Source organism: Pagrus major, chromosome 21 (assembly GCF_040436345.1).
Source record: "Pagrus major chromosome 21, Pma_NU_1.0".
Classification (NCBI taxonomy): Eukaryota; Metazoa; Chordata; class Actinopteri; order Spariformes; family Sparidae; genus Pagrus; species Pagrus major.
In genome coordinates this window covers 3,985,572-4,002,522 of record NC_133235.1, presented here as the reverse complement: position 1 = coordinate 4,002,522, position 16,951 = coordinate 3,985,572, and the positions used below count along the sequence as shown (strand labels likewise).

The window sequence follows — 16,951 nt, the reverse complement described above, 5'->3', positions numbered from 1 at the left end:
AGCGTGCCCTTTGTTCATTAAAAAATCGCCGGGACAATCGGCAGCAACTTGTGAAAATAACCACAGGTTAATTTTATATCTGTCTTGCTCGTAACGTTATATGTGGACTTGTTCGGGCGGGCAGCATCGTGCAACTCCGTGCTTGCTTATGCCGGGAAACAGTTTGCAGATTGTTAAAACTGGGGATGAAATCTACATTGTTAATTTACACGACGTTAGCGCATCCCGTTTTGAATCAACATGGGACAGTATTGATCCGTCCCATTAACATTGTCAGTTCAGATGTAAAACAGCTTAATGAGGTCAACACTCTCATTCACAATGGAGCTGAAGTGATTTGGTTATGAAGGATGAGGTCTCAGATGCATAGGCATTCATGTAATATATCAAAATACAGCACTAGTGTTTAACAATCGTGATCTCATATTCATAACAAAAATATTAGTGTGTTCAAGGTTCCTGCCAAATCAGATGCATTGATGTCATCGCCTGACTTCTCTTGTGGTAAGATGGTTAATATGCAGAAGTTGCATGACATTAGTTTCCACTGACTACTATTAAATGGCTCTTAAATGTGCCATAGAAATGTGCATGTTGATTTGTTTATACATATCTTACAGAAAATGCTGGCCAAAGTTGAATATAGAGGAGTCCAAAAGTACATCAAAGTTCCACAAATGGAGGAAAATTTTGATTTCTTACAGTTTCTTCAAGCTGGTCTGTATCCATATATATTTTAAACTCAACAAAGTAATCACTTAGTAAAGGTAAAATCCAAACAGTTTGTTATAGCTCATTGTTATTTTTCTTTGTATTCTCCTAGTCACAGACAAATTTAGCCTGCAGGCTCAGTTGGATGAAGGAGTCCTCAGTTTGACCGATACATCTGGTACCGAGGTCGATGCAGATGCGTTTGATGAACTGATAAAGTCTGGGATTCAAAGTTTCAAGATTGGATGCATTCAGTACCCAGTATCAAGTAAGGTTATCCAAATGGATGATAATCAATGAGAGCTTATTTTAGAAATGGTTTTGAATATGTTCTTAACGCAGTTTCTTGCATTTTCCAAAAAGTGTATTAAACTCTGACCTTATTTTAAGTATCCTGACCTGAAATATTATTTTACTTCATTTAATTTTAGATATATTTTAGATAAGACATTTTCAATACTTCTCATTAATCATTATATGGAAATGTTCCTTTTCTTTTTTTACATTTTTAGATCTCGACATATGTCTCGTGGATGAGGAAATGCAATCCTCAGTTCTGTCAGACCTATCAGTGTCACCGGTACCATTGCCAGCAACACCTGTGTCAAGACCAGACACACCAGGATCACCAGCTTCTTCTGTCTCTTCAGATTCGACTATCATTCTGCCATCTACTAAGAACAGGAAAAGGGGCCTGCGTGACCTGGACCGTGATGAAGCAAGACAGGTGAAACAATGAAACATCACATTTTGAACTGTATATTACATTTGAAGATTATCAAGACTACATTACTAGCACTTAAACTATTATCATGCACCTCGTACCAGGTAATTGTTCAAAGTCAATCTAAAATGAATTTTACAGAAGCTACTGATATTTCAAAATTGTCTTTGCAGAAGGTTGAAGCGGCCCTGAGATCAAATCCAAAGGGAGAAGAAATCTTCAAAGAATATAACAAAATGAAAATGCTGTCGGATTCAACCCGTAGACAGATGGTCAACATTTTGATCGCAGATATGACTGAATCATATGGGTAAGAAGTCTTAGAAATGATCAATGATTGTGAGCTTATATTGGATGTAAATGTAACATATTTTTTCTTTTAAAAGGAGAATTCCACCCACGAGTGTGCGGACCACCTATGCACTTGGAATTGTGACCCTCTTTCCATATCTGCAAGATCCGTACTCAAAAAATGGATATGTAAGTTTTAGAGTATCTTTGAAGACCAAATCTGTGTTTTTGTAGAACTTAGTATTGCTTAATATTTGATTAGTGTTTGGTTGCGTTGATGTCAGATGTGTAAGTGTGTGTACATGTCTGTGCTTATGTGAACAGGAACATTACTATGATCCAGAGGCCAACACTGGCTACCTTGCTTGGAGACTCAAAACAGTCCAACGCAACAGCTTCGATGGATCAAACAGGCTTTCCAGGCCTGATTTGCAGGACAGTCCAACAACCTATCGAGAATCACTGTTAACTGGTCAACAGCTCTTTGCTGAAGAGTGTAGCGAGGCTCTCTCTGTCATCAGATACTCTACAGATCATTCTGTGGTTAAAGAAAAGATGAGGGCCACCTTTGATCATAGACAGAAGCTTGTTCATGACCATGATGCAACATCTTCAGTCTTGGATGTTTTCCCTCGTTTCCTTGATGTCCCTGGATTGGTAAGTATATAGATTGTCGCATGGTATTTTATTTTATTTCAAAGCCAAATCCCTCAAAATGAGATGCAATCTTGTTTTGACATGTACTATGTACATTGTGTTTCTGTTTTACAGATCGACCAAGATTTTTCCATGATGTTTGGAGATGAAGTATCTGGGAAATTCCTAGCAAAGTGGCCTTCATTTTTCAAGCAAAAAGTCATCAAAGAATGCCAGAGTCTTCCCCCAAATCAGTATGTTGAGGAACTTCTTGCAGCCTTGGACCCTGAAGCAGAGAATGACTTCGGTAAATATTAATATCTTTTGATTGTATATTTTTGAATAAATAACATGCACACTAAGCAAGAAGTAATTTATTAATTAATTCTCTACTTTTTTCCCAAGGCTGGGATAGTCATATTTCAGCTCTCCTCCTGTTGTTGCATCTCCTGCCCCCTATATCAAGAGGCCATAAAAGAACAGCCAAGATCAGCTCAGCACAGGCAGCCCACCATCTTGTAAGATTTCTCAAAGTATGTACCTTCAGATATGTTGTACGACCAAAAGCACTTTCTGTTAGCTAGCAGATGTGTGAAATAAGTTTGTTTGCAAGTTAATATAGGACTGTAAGACTAATTCTTGATGTTTTGTCATTCAAACTACAGGAGGGTGCAAGCCTCACCACATTCCTGGAGAAAGTGGATACAAGACAGCCTTTCCTCCTCTGCATCGGTGAGCAAAAGAAGAAAACACAGAGGTTCTTCATTATTGTGGACCAGAAACCGATCCCAAGCAATGCTCAGACAACGGTAGCTGCTTTTGATGAGCTATTCAAAGCTCACTACGTCTTCAGCCTCTCTTACGATGAAGCGCTCACCAGCTTCTACACCTTCATTCAGACCACGGTGTACAATATTGATGTTGGAAAAGCAAAGGAAACCCCGCGAGTCAAGGAGCTGAGAGCACGACTATTGCGTGAGTGTTGAAAGGCCACAACTCATATTTTGAGTGCAGATTTGCCTAAAAAATGTTCACATGTTTTGTTTGCAAAACGCACCACCAAACTTGTTCAGTTCTTTGTAAGCATTTGAAGTTTCACCATGGACTATATCCAGCCAAGAACTTGCGTTTAAAATGTGGAGAGCAAGGGTGTGCTTCATCTTTTTGTACGTATAGTGGCTTAAGAAAGCATCTAAACAATGTACATAAGCTCTCGTGTGATGAACAGATCAATACACCCCAGGAAGTGGCATCACAGATACATTCTGAGGTGGGATTTTTAAGTGATCAGCCAACAACCTCTGCATCCATGTCGCAAGTCCCTCCTGTTGTCACACAGAAACCTCTTGCTAGCATGTGTGGCTCCATTGTGGCACATTTACAAGCCAGTGGTCTCTCTGAAAGCACTGTCCAAACAATAGTTTGTTCAATGGAGGAAGTGGTCAGTGATGTTCAAAGTCAAGCACGAGAAGCTGTTCTCCAAACATTTTCTCCTGAAACCAAAAAGTCAGAAATTTATAATAAAATAGAGCATACTTTAAATCAGTTAGACAATCCTTTTTCAACATTTAACACGGAGACAAAGAGACAAAAATATTATAATGAAAAATGGGAAATAGTTGAGCCCAAAGAATTTGTCCTTGGTGTGAGACTGGATGCGCGTAGAAGTAGAACTTCAGGTGTCTATAGCCAGATCCCTGTGACAGACAAGTTCATGTATGTACCTATCTTAGGCACACTAAAGTCCATTTTCAAAAATGATGAGATAAGGGAATGTTTTTTTCAAGATAAACATAGTCAAAAGGGAATATATAAGGACATAAATGATGGGTCATATTTCCAGAACCATCCTCTCTTTTCTCAAAACAGGTATGCTCTACAAATTTTGCTCTATTATGACGACAGCCAACCCATTAGGTTCCAAGAAAGGTGTTCACAAACTGGGGTGTATTTATTTTACTTTAAAAAATCTCCCACCAAAATTGAACTCTGTATTAATGAATGTGCATCTTGCAGCTCTATTTTATACGGAAGATTTGAAGAAATACGGTTTTGATGCAATTTTAAAGCCCCTAATTGATGATTTAAAAATTTTAGAGACAAAGGGAATCCAAATTCCATGTATTCAAGACTCATTGTTTGGTTCTATAATTCAGGTGACTGGAGATAATCTTGCTTTGAATAGCTTGCTAGGGTTTGTTGAGTCTTTTAGTGCAACACACTGGTGTAGGTTTTGTCTGACAACCAAGGAAGAAATTCAGTCTGTATTCAATGAGGACAATCCTGGACTTGTTCTGCGCTTCAAAGCGCTTCACATTGAGCACTGTAATGCACTAAGTGAAGAACCTGCTCTACCTTCAGTTTATGGTGTTAAAAAGTCTTGTGTCCTCAATACATTGGAGTATTTTCATAGCACTGAGAATTTTGCTGTTGATATTATGCATGATTTGTTAGAGGGTGTTGTACAATATGAGCTGAAGTTGTTTTTTCAGTACTTGATAAAAAATGGTTACATTTCTTTGAACACACTTTTATACAGGATACAGAGTTTTAATTATGGTTTCACAGAACGTAAGAACAAACCAAGTGGATTAAAAATTGATGATAAAAGCAAGCACTTGGGTTTAAATGCCATCCAGTCATTGTGTGTTCTCCGCAATACCCCTCTCATCTTTGGTGATGTGGTTGAAAGGGACAATAGCTATTGGAACTTTGTGCTTCTTTTATTACAAATTGTTAACATAGTATTCTCCCCAATCCTTACTGATGGCATGATATGTTACCTAAAACATTTGATTTGCGACCACCATAACATGTTCAAAACCTTATTCCCCGATAAGAATTTGATCCCCAAGCACCACTTAATGATCCACTATCCAAGATGTATTAAAAAAATAGGCCCTTTAATCCATATGTGGTGCATGCGTTTTGAGGCAAAGCATTATTTTTTTAAAAAGTCTGTGAAGAATTTCAAAAATCTTACCAAATCTCTAGTAAAACAACACCAACGTCATTTGGCTTTTTACTATGAAAATTTTAGTTTTAGAAGGTTTGAAGTTGGTCCTTTAAAAATTAAAACAATTGATAGCATGGAATGTGGAGAAATACTGTGTCAGTTATTCAAATTAGATTCATGTTCAAATGTGTCAACTACAAAGTGGGTTAAACATAATGGCACAGAGTACCAGATTGGTTTATTTATAGCCACTGAAACTTCCCATGATCTACCTGTGTTCAAGAAAATATGCTCTATTGTTGTACATGAACAGTCTGCTTTCATAGTAGGTTGTACAGTTAATACCTTGTACTTTGATGAACATTATCATGCATATTGTATAGAGGAGAAAAATGATGAGTATGGGGTGATATGCATTGATCAGCTCACTTACTTCAGACCCTTTGATAAACAGTGCTCTAATGACGGTGACAAAGCATACATTGTTCCATACTGTTATCTGTTTTAAAAAAAAATTTAAAATGTAAATGAGATGTTCATGTGGTGCGCGTCTTGAAATAAACGTGTTTTGACTAAAAACGGCTTCATTATTTTTAGCACACTTTATTTTGAAAATATTTTCGGAGTTAAAACAATCCAGAGAGTGAGAGTTGAAATTTAACACTACTCCAAAGAGTAAAAAAAAGTAACACTGGTTAGTGTTAAGAAGTGTTAATTATTCTACTCCATATAGAGTCAATCAATAACACTTAACTAGTGTTAAAGTACCAACACTCCAAAAAGAGTTAAATTAACACTTTGTGGTGTGGACCCATATAGACACTTTAAAAGTGTTGAAATCAACTCTGACAGTGTTAATTTGGGTATGCAGAATTTGCTGTGTACAACTGATGCAAGAAGGAAAACAGGAATACAGGGGAAGGACCCAAATTCAGATGTCTGAGGCAGAGCTTGATGCAGCAATGATTTAGTAAACAATATGGAGCTAAAAACACTTATGGGATAGTGAGGCAGGCAAGGGTCAGAGAAGGCAGTCCAAACAGCCAAACAAATCCGACAAGGAGCAGGCAAGAATGAAAAGTGCAATAAACAGGCTAAGTCCAAACAGGCAGGCAACGGGTCACAGGTACAACAGATGAACAGGCTTTAGGTTGTGTAATTTTCTCTGTTTCTTACCAGAGTGCTCAGTGGACACCTTGAAAGATACTGTAGCAGATCTCAGTAGTTCGTCGAATATATCAACATCCACATCGACTCCTGAGGAATCCTTCAGGTCGACATCAGCTCCATGGCAAATTAAATTTAGTTGAAACTGAGGGCAAAAAAAAATGACTTGACTATAAAAATCTACAATTTAATGTACAGGACTAAGTATCTTGCAATTCAAATTATGGGCTATGGCTTAATCATATCTGTTCATGTGAACACAGAACAACCAACAGATTTCCAATAGAATATTTAAGTCATTAACTGTTGGCTTGAAATAAATAAAACGTTTAGTCACATGTATTTTGGAAGTAAACATCAATATAGTATTTCTACTTCTCTATTTCCCAGTGCATTTGAATGAAAAATTGGAGTCAATGTCTTCACTGCAATAGTCAGTGTATGAACTTATGTGTATGAGTCTCTAGGTGTGGCAACAATCACTTCAGGGTGACATGTCAGGACACTATTTTGATGTTCAGGTGAGAGCGTGGAAAAAAAGGTTTAGACTTTTTATCTTCTTCAAATGACATACACAAAAGGGATGTTTATGAGTAACAACAGAAAACAATAACAGATTGGTTAGTCTAGCATTGACAACAAAAGTGAACCTAAACATCATACATACAGATATAAGCTAAAATGCTATACTATAATAATTAGGGTTATAAGCTGTTACGTGAGGGCGTGGCTTCAATCTACCGGATCTACACCAATCAGGGTTAAATTCAGAAAGTGTCACGTCAGACACTAGCAATGTTATTTTATAACTGTGGTGTTAAAACAACACCAACACTCTGTATTTAACACCGTCCCCCAAACTTTTACACTCTTATATTAGCTGTGTATACTTACAGTAAACAGAAGGAGGCGGGTCAAAAGGGATAACATACTTCCTGAAAACTGCTTGTTGCAGGAAACACGTTCATCTATGGTGGCCACTGAATGCTGTTGTATTCTTTCATGGCCTGTCTCAGTCTCTTGTTGGAGTCAGCTGCCTGCCTAATGGCAATGTCCTGCACACCTGAGGCAAAAAAAAAAGTTAGTTTGTATTATGGCCATTTCAAAAGTTGGATTTTAATTTTCCCTCACACATATCCTTGTCGTTATTAACTTACAATACTAAACTAGAATAATATGATTTTTTCACATATGAAGTTGAAATACCATACATAGTCTCTTTCTAATAGTATCTAATTTGAACCTGGTGACAAATTGATGACACATTTATCAAATCAGATCAGTTGGCCTCTCAGGTAACAACATCAATATCTTTAGGGGTAGACTGGAAGGTCACAGCAGATTCTTGCCATCTTCTCTGAATGCAGCGTTGTTTCCATTTTCAGCAGAGAGTTCTCAATTCTACAGTTGTCAGCAAGTAAATATTTGTAAACATTACTTACACACTTGATGTGAGAACAGTAACAATCAGATACTGTTGACTCAGTTTCATCCTCCGTTCTACACTTCTAAATGGAATCTTAAGTTAAACTAAATTAAACCATCAAGGGATTTTGAGCAGTGGGAAAAAAACTAGGTTGGCTGATGAGATGGAGTCTTCTCCTCTGTGACTTTGGCAAATCTTCAGAGGAAAGACCACAGTCTCACCATTCCTTTCCCGTTCCATTCCCGTGCTTGTTGCCTGACCTGCAGCAGTATTCAAACATACAGTACATCCATACTGTTACACCACTGCATTAAGTCTGTTGTGTCATTCTGCTTCATATAAAGTAGGCACTGTATATATAAGCTTTATTTTACTTGACTAAGACCTGCATTTAATTAGTAACACTGTTTAACTGTAACATTCAGTAATAATACACATAACAACAACAACAACAACAATAAAAATAATAATAACTAGGGATGCACCGATACCGATACTGGCATCGGGTATCGGGTCGATACTGTTGTAATATACTTGTACTCGTACTCGCTAAAGTTTATCGATACCAAGAACCGATACCAGTGCATGCAATTGCTCTGCATGAAGACCGCGATCAGAGGGTGGCTTTGCATCTTTGTTGTATTTTTTTTAGATTGGCGGCTAGGGGGAGACGTCGAGCTAATCAGAAACAGCGTGGTTAGGCGAGGAGTGAGACTGGCGGTTGAAAAAAAAAAAACTGAAAAAAAAAACTCGCGGCTGCGGTTAATTAGCACCATGTCAGCAGTCTGGGCTCATTTCAAAATATGCGAAGATGACAGAAGCAAGGCGGAATGCAAACTGTGTGCTGGTAAGGTCTCCAGGGGAGGAAAGGAGAGTACGTCGTTCAATACGAGCAATTTGATAAAACATCTGAGGACACATCATCACCCTGAGTATACCGAGTTTGCTAAGGCTAATGCGAAACCGCAACAACCAACTTTAACTCAGGTTTTGGAAAAGCGAGAAAAAATGTCAAGAGAAAACCCACGGGCAGTTAAAATTACAGAGGCTCTGACTCATTTTATTGCTCTGGATGACCAGCCACTGTCGGTTGTGGACAATGTAGGATTTCGCCGTCTTCTCAGCACACTCGAGCCACGATATGAGATTCCCAGTCGCCCCTACATCACGGATGTTATGGTGCCAAAACTTTTTGAGGATGTGAAAAAAAAAGTTCGCGACCAGGTGAATAAGGCTTCAGCCTTAAGTTTCACCACTGACATTTGGACAAGCAGTGTGTGCCCAATGTCACTGCTCAGCTTAACGGCGCAGTGGCTAGACGAGGAGTTCATTCGTCATCACGTCACACTACATGCAAAGTCATTCCGGGGCTCGCACACCAGCCAGAGCATCGCAGGTGCTTTCGATAGCATGCTCCAGACCTGGAACATTCCGAAGACGTCCGTCCACGCAGTGCTCCGAGACAACGCAAGGAATATGATAAAAGCCATGAGTGATGCTGAGCTGCCCAGCCTACCTTGTACAGCTCACACTCTCCAGCTGGTCGTTCACGAGGGCCTTCTGTCACAGAGAAGTGTTACTGATGCGGTGGCTGTCGGCCGCAAAATAGTTGGGCATTTTAAACATTCTGCTCTGGCCAACTCCCGGCTCGAGGACATTCAATTAGAGATCAACCAGCCTGCTAAGCGGCTCCAGCAGGACGTACAGACCCGCTGGAACAGCACGTTTTACATGATACAGTCCTTGATTGAGCAGAAACGGGCTCTGGGAATATACGTGTCTGAATACGGACTCCCTGATACTCTGACGGGTCACCAGTGGATTCTGCTGGAGAAGGTGCTCTCTGTCCTGGGTCCATTCGAGGAGTTAACTCGGAAAGTTAGCTCTTCAGATGCCATGGCTGCAGACGTCATTCCAGCAGTCACTGTGCTGCACAGATTTCTAACAAGGGAGACTGATGAAGACCATGGGGTCAAAGCGATGAAGGGAACCTTGGCTGCAGCTGTCAGGAAGCGATTCACTGATGTGGAGGCAAACCCACTGTACAGCATCGCAACGCTGCTCCATCCCAGGTGAGTGTGACAGTAACTGTGTGTGACTGTATGTGATTGTAACTGTGATGTGTGTGACTGTGTGTGTGTAACTGTGACTGTGTGTGTAACTGTGTGTGATTGTAACTGTGTGTGTGTGTGTGTGTGTAACTGTGTGTGACTGTGTGTGTGTAACTGTGACTGTGTGTGACTGTGTGTGTAACTGTGTGTGACTATGTGTGATTGTAACTGTGTGTGTGTGTGTGTGTGTAACTGTGACTGTGTGTGTGTAACTGTGACTGTGTGTGTAACTGTGTGTGACTATGTGTGATTGTAACTGTGTGTGTGTGTGTGTAACTGTGTGTGACTGTGTGTGTGTAACTGTGACTGTGTGTGACTGTGTGTGTAACTGTGTGTAACTATGTGTGATTGTAACTGTGTGTGACTGTGTGATTGTGACTGTGTGTGTGTGACTATGTGTGTGTAACTGTGTGTGACTGTGTGATTGTGACTGTGTGTGTGTGACTATGTGTGATTGTAACTGTGTGTGTGTGTGTGTGTGTAACTGTGTGTGACTGTGTGTGTGTGTGTGTAACTGTGTGTGACTATGTGTGATTGTAACTGCGACTGTGTGTGTTTGTGTGTGTGCAACTGGGTGACTGTAACTGTGACTGTGCTAAAATAGCAAGCATGCTATTTTCAACTTCTTTTTTTTCTTTCTCTGTTTTAGGTACAAAAATCGTTTTTTCTCCAATGCTACCACTGCTGCACATGCCAAAGAGGTGCTGAAACTTGAGCTGCTGAGGTTGCCTGGAGAACTGGACAAGCAGGAGGACCATGACCTGAATGAACCACCTTCAAGAAAACCACGCACGGACCAGACCACCAGCAGTCTAGACAGCATATTTGATGAAATTGCAGATGAGCAGGCATCAGCATCAGTGGGCACAGCTGCAGTAGGTTCAAGTGTACAAGTAGAGACATATCTTGGAGAGGCCGTGATTTCACGGGAAGACAAACCACTACAATACTGGGTGGTTAATAAAGTGCGCTTCCCAACTCTGGCTAGACTGGCGGGCAGATACCTTTCAGCACCTTGCACTAGTGTTGACAGTGAAAGGTTGTTCAGCTCAGTGTCACACATTGTGAGTGAAAGCAGAAACAGGCTCACAGCTGATCATGCAGAGATGATTCTGTTCATCAAAAAGAATCTGCCTCTCACTTTCTCAAAAGAAGCTTAGTTCAAAGACAACACCATTGCATTCTGACTGAAGTTTAACTCTGCAATAGGTTAATTCATGTTTTGTCAATCTAAAAGCTGAAGACAGTGCCAAATAGTCAATTGATATTTTGTTTGATTCAAATGTGGACACTGCAATAGGTTAATTCATGTTTTGTAAAAGCTGAAGACAGTGCCAAATAGTTACATGATATTTTGTTTGATTCAAATGTGGACACTGCAATAGGTTAATTCATGTTTTCTCAATCTAAAAGCTGAACACAGTGCTAATTGATAATTTTGTTTGATTCAAATGAGGAAACTGCAATAATTTCACAGAAAAATGTTTAATTTCACTTGAAATGTGAAAAGTTTTACAGTCATTTATTCATATTTATCATTATTTGTTGTAACAAGCAGAGAAGAAAATAAAACTTGTCTTCCAATTCATTGCATTTTGCCTAATCGTTTGTTTTTTTGTTGTGGTAGAAGGATCGGCATCGGTACTCGGTATCGGCAAGTACTCAGATCCAAGTATCGGTATCGTATCGGTTTGAAAAAAAGTGGTATCGGTGCATCCCTAATAATAACACAGCAGTGCATCAGAGACCGCAAATAATTTTCTGAATTTATATGCTTCAGAGAGTGGTGTAGATGGGAGATTAGAAGGCCCTTCTCCAGCAGCTGTTGGAGGCTTCTGCAAAAATGACCTGGGTGCATCTGGACAGTTATAGAGTCGATTAGCCTGATCATTACTGTACAAGCAAAAACATGCAGCTGCAGCAGACAGAGAAGGACAAACAATTGCTGCAGCCTACAGACTACTACTTGCACCAGTGGTTCAACATAACAAATTATTACCTACTTGTGATTATGCATGGGTAAAATTAAAAAAAGGGTGCACTACAATTAAATATATAATATGTATATATATATATATTTATATATAATATATATAAATCTGAAGCGAAACGTTTTCCAAACACAAATGATGCCTCTATCCCACCGTAATAGCATAGACTACGAGCTACAAGCACCAAAACCCCGATTTTTACAAAAATAAGCGGTCCTCCGAGCTGAACGGAGAACATTGATCTCTATGCGCAGCCAGCAGCCGGGCGAGTGCGAAGGGACCGTCTGCAAATTGCAATACAAGAGCAAGACAAAAATCAATAACTCCACTGTTATACAGTACAGAGACTCCAAAATCACTACACACATCAAGGGTCTCCTCATGGTCATACTACAACAGCTGTTTTGGAAAAATGTGCCTTTTTATAATTTTGGTGATTTTTTAATTGGTATTAATCATTAATATCTTCCAATATTAATCAATAGCTGCAGTTGCTCAGGTCATGCTCTGCTCGTGATCACTTCGTAGGTGCATGAGAACTGCCAATAAATTATTCAAATGAGGTCGTGATGATTTTCTGGCCAATCATGAGCAAGCTCCAATTAAGCTCTATCTGGAGAGACCAACTGCCATAAGGAGAGCAGAAGAGAAGAGAAGAGACACCTATTTTTCATAAAGTTTGATTTGGAAAATTCCTCTCCAGTCCCGTTCCAAGGATATGTGTAAGTTATGTTTTTTTTATTGCCCTTTCACTGTTGTTACTGTATTTCAGATGTGCTTTCATGTTCAGACCCAGAAATGTAGTCTTGAATTGAGCTGACCCGCAATACAAATCCACAGCACCTACAAATAACATTATACACATAGCTTAATATTACTGTCAGATACCGTCTACCATTTAATGAATAAGTAGGCTATGAACGGAATCTCACACACTTGTCTTGTTACATAGCCTCCTGAGGTCGGCTCACGCGCTGGCGCGTTTGTGCATTTAGGCAGGTTGCATCAGTCATTACGCTATAAGTCGCCCACCAGAGGGAGCTGTAAGACAATTTAGGCATAGAAAATGGGGACCAGACTTCACCTCACTTTTTCTTTCTTTTCTTTTTTTTACATTCATAGTGAATCACATGGTTATGTTATGTTAATTGTTATATGTTAAGTTATGTTACAGTTTTTCTCAATTGTTTACACACAATTACTGGTACTTGAGACACAATGCCCTCAACATGAAACGTGTGTACCGACCCCCTGAACCAATTCTGCTAAACTACAAGCACAATTCCTGCTTTACACTCAAATTGCAGTTCTAAAACACACTTCTTTCAGAACACTACGCACAATTCTCTGCATTTGGCACAATTTCCATGAAAATCTCTTGTTTTCACAATGAACACACTGTTATTCAAAATTCTAAAGTTAATTGCCCTACTATGCACACTGACTCATCACATGGGCAAACACCTGTCACACAGTTTTACAATTAGCAATCAGAGCTTTAGCATAAAAGGGCAACATGATGATGCAATGTGGATAAGGTGCTGTGGCCCAACCGAAACAGAAGAGAGGATGCAGCATAGTTTTTATTTATTTATTTTTTTACTGTAACTGCAAATTCTTCTGTTGTTTTGTATGTAGACCACTGTATGTGCAACTTTGTGTTGGTTGGGATGTATACCGTGTACATTATTTTTGTGGGAAAAATAAAATATATTTGTTACTGTGTATTTGTGTGTTCTGAGTATAAAAACAATATTCTAAAATATTTTACAACACACTTATGTATGCACTGTCTGTAGTAACTAACGCTGAACAAAAAAAGGCCTAAGTCATTATGATGAATGGAGAAGAGGTGTTTTCCATTCATCATAGTGTTTTACATTGAGCACATCAGTGTTCAACTGGTTCTTATAAATGTCTATTAATATGATGGTTTGTGTGTGTCATTTGAAAACAAAATATCATTTTGAGAAGAAATAACATTGTTTTGAATGTAAAGTTTCATTTTGCAGGAGAAGTGAGGGGTTTTGCCCATTGTGTGTGTTTTTTGATTTGTGTGTTTGAGTGTTTGTGTTGAGTTCTGAGAGTATGAGGCATGCTTTCAGAAAATGTGTGTAAACAATCGAGAAAAACTGTAATTTAAATTGACAACTACATGTTTTCTTAACTTAGACACATTTTATTATTATTATTAGGCTATTATTATTATTATTTGCAATTTAGTTTCTCTCGATAAAAATAAAATATTTGCCTGTCCCTCTTTCCCTAGGTTTTTTAATTTAAAAAAAAAATGGGAAGAGTGAAAAGTGGTAGCAAAGCCCAGAGAAAAGACTTGTGGGGAATTGCAGGAGGACTGCAAGCTCTGTTGAGAACCCTGAGGAGTGTGAATATTGACAAAAGAGACACAAGCTATTCCTCAGCTATTTTGTCCAAAGTATCTCTAAAACTATTTGGAAAAGATGAGAGCAAGAACCGTCATTGGTTGTGGGTCATATGGACCAAAAATAGAAAAGGGGTGAGGGATTTTTTCAAAAAAGAAAGTGAGTCAGACATAACTGAAGAAAGGCACCAGGAAGGAGGAGAAGATGGGCATCAGAGTGAGAGGGAAGAACATGAGGAAGAGCCAGGTGAAGAAAACAAAACTAAACAATGGAGAAAGTTGCCAGCGGTAAGTTTGTAATCACTGTTAATTCCAAAAAATGGAGTTTGAACAAAAATGTTCTCAAAGTCATCCGTTCAGAGTTTTAAAAAAGTAAACGACTCCACGAAGACGTGTTTATGGAGATGTACTTAACCCAGAACATAATAAAAGAATGTGATTCAAAATTTGCTCAGATGCCTGGCTACATACAACATTTCCAAGTTGATCCGTTCGGGTTGCATATGTACACAGAGACAGGACTTGGCATACTGGTGCAACATCTGAGGAAAAAGACGCCAGTGACATTATACCTGGATGCTAATGTAGTCTCAAAAGTACCTGGCCAGACCAAAAGAGTGCTGTATTATTCACTTACACTTCCTGGAGGTGGTCAGAATGTGCCTCCCCTCCCTGTCTGAAATGCTGACCAACGAGCACCAACGAGTTGGAGGACTCCAGAAAAGCGGCATACAGATTTGGGTAATATTAAATAGAATGTGGGAAAATAAAAGGTGCCCAGATTTAGTAGAGCCAAAGAGTAAGTGCAAATGTAAAACAAACTTGATATTCTTTTCATCTTGTAGACAGTATTTCAAGATGCGACGAAACAGGCTTGGGAAGGAGGACTGGGTCGACATCAAGTGGCAGCCTGCCAAGATAGCCCACACCTGCCAGAAAGATGGCAGCAGTTGTGGAGTTTTTGTCATGCAGGTGATTTTCTGCAAGCAGCTGTAGCTATCATAAAAATATATAGGATGAAAGGTAAAATTCCACTTTTTTTCAGATCATGTCTAGTTCATACACAGTTGTCTCACCGTCCACACAGATGGCCAAGATAACAATTATGGACTTCCCAGACATCCCAAAGCGGTTTTGCATCAAGACTTCCAAAAAATCTCTTCATAATATAAGAAGACAAATGGCTGAGGAAATACTCAAAGGGTCAGGTATCTTTCAAAATATTATATGAATCTGTTTAGCACTTCATTTAATGATGTACCCACATATGTACATATATATATATATATATATATATATATATATATATATGTATATATATATATATATATATATATATATATATATACATATATATATATATATATATGTTTGTGTGTGTGTGTGTGCCTGCGTGTGTGTGTGTTGACAACAAACAACTGTGTCCTCAGTTTCAAAGGATGACTTCTGCTCCTACTGTGGAAGTGAGAACCAGACCAATACTGCTGGTAATCCTATTTGGGTAAGAGTGATGTTTAATTGTTATGAAACATTAATAAACACTTTTACAAAAACAAAAAAAAAAACCCTATATTATATATGCAATTCATTACAACATAAATAAAGCTAACGCTTTGTTAATATGTGTAACATATTTATTTCTATGTAGATCCAGTGTGGAGCTTGTAAACGATGGTTCCATACAGATTGTCTGGGGATGACCGCAGATGCAATACCCAATGAAGATACTGCATGGTATTGTGACTTATGTAACACCTCGAACTGAAGAGACTGAAGGTCAGTCTGGTTAGCTCTTACCAGAGATAGGAAGGTTTAGGTCTGGAGAGTACAGGTATCCTTGAAAAGGAAGATTCCCATCTGTTGCTAAATTGTTATTGTTAAATTTCTGTCCAAATTTTTCCTTTTATTAACTCACCTGTCATTTCATTTGTGCTCTGACTTCATGTCCAAACATGTCAGGTCATAAACAAATTTACCTTGTGTGTGTGTTTTCCCCTGACAACAATAACAACACCCCTGCCCTCCTGTACAAAGAAGCTGTGTGGACCCGAGTGCTGTTTCTTCTGAGGTCTGTTTGTGCAGGAGTGAGCCACTGTGAGTGTCTTATTGCATCAAGGCCTTGATGAGTGGCTGTTTGAAGAAATCACTTGAAAAATAGTGTATTCCTAAGTTTTAGACCTAGTTGAGAGGCTTAACTATAGTTTCTGTTGTTTTTGTGTTAGTCTACATCTAATTTATTCTAATTGTTCTACAGTTCTAGGTTTTTACTTCCACTGACAATTTTGCTTGTTGCTTGATCTGACCAAGCTATTCTGATCTTTAATTTAAGTTTCTTGTCTGACACTAATCTTATTTGTCTCAATCTTTCTGTTAAATTAAATAGTTTCCTGCAACATCCACTAGCCTGTCTCTGGTGTCATGCTTTTGGGTTTGTTCCTATGATCTTTCAGTCTGCATTGCACAAAACAGCTGTTGTAGTATGACCATGAGGAGACCCTTGGTGTGTGTAGTGATTTTGGAGTCTCAATACTGTATAACAGTGAAGGTATTGGTTAATA

At 38.8% G+C, this 16,951-nt stretch overlaps 2 protein-coding genes across 2 annotated transcripts; both read left to right on the top strand.

Annotated features, from left to right (window-relative positions):
• Window positions 1-438: 438 nt before the first annotated feature.
• Window positions 439-2,680, top strand: LOC141016465 (uncharacterized). Its single transcript, XM_073490851.1, has 8 exons — window positions 439-504; window positions 621-717; window positions 824-979; window positions 1,224-1,438; window positions 1,609-1,745; window positions 1,822-1,915; window positions 2,051-2,383; window positions 2,498-2,680. The coding sequence occupies exons 2-8, from the start codon at window positions 624-626 to the stop codon at window positions 2,678-2,680; spliced, it is 1,212 nt and encodes a 403-aa protein (XP_073346952.1). The 5' UTR covers window positions 439-504; window positions 621-623.
• A 5,713-nt stretch (window positions 2,681-8,393) lies between these two features.
• On the top strand, window positions 8,394-11,610 carry LOC141016271 (zinc finger BED domain-containing protein 4-like). The gene is made up of 2 exons (XM_073490533.1): window positions 8,394-9,983; window positions 10,672-11,610. The coding sequence occupies exons 1-2, from the start codon at window positions 8,497-8,499 to the stop codon at window positions 11,180-11,182; spliced, it is 1,998 nt and encodes a 665-aa protein (XP_073346634.1). The 5' UTR covers window positions 8,394-8,496; the 3' UTR covers window positions 11,183-11,610.
• The last annotated feature ends 5,341 nt before the right edge of the window (window positions 11,611-16,951 follow it).

Bases quoted from the DNA above. Each gene is read 5' to 3' on its own strand.
- LOC141016271 (XM_073490533.1), top strand. From the start codon at position 8,497: ATGCAATTGCTCTGCATGAAGACCGCGATCAGAGGGTGGCTTTGCATC. The intron at 9,984-10,671 runs GTGAGTGTGACA...TCTCTGTTTTAG, and splicing joins GCAACGCTGCTCCATCCCAG to GTACAAAAATCGTTTTTTCT.
- LOC141016465 (XM_073490851.1), top strand. From the start codon at position 624: ATGCTGGCCAAAGTTGAATATAGAGGAGTCCAAAAGTACATCAAAGTT. The intron at 1,746-1,821 runs GTAAGAAGTCTT...TTCTTTTAAAAG, and splicing joins GATATGACTGAATCATATGG to GAGAATTCCACCCACGAGTG. The intron at 2,384-2,497 runs GTAAGTATATAG...TCTGTTTTACAG, and splicing joins TCCTTGATGTCCCTGGATTG to ATCGACCAAGATTTTTCCAT.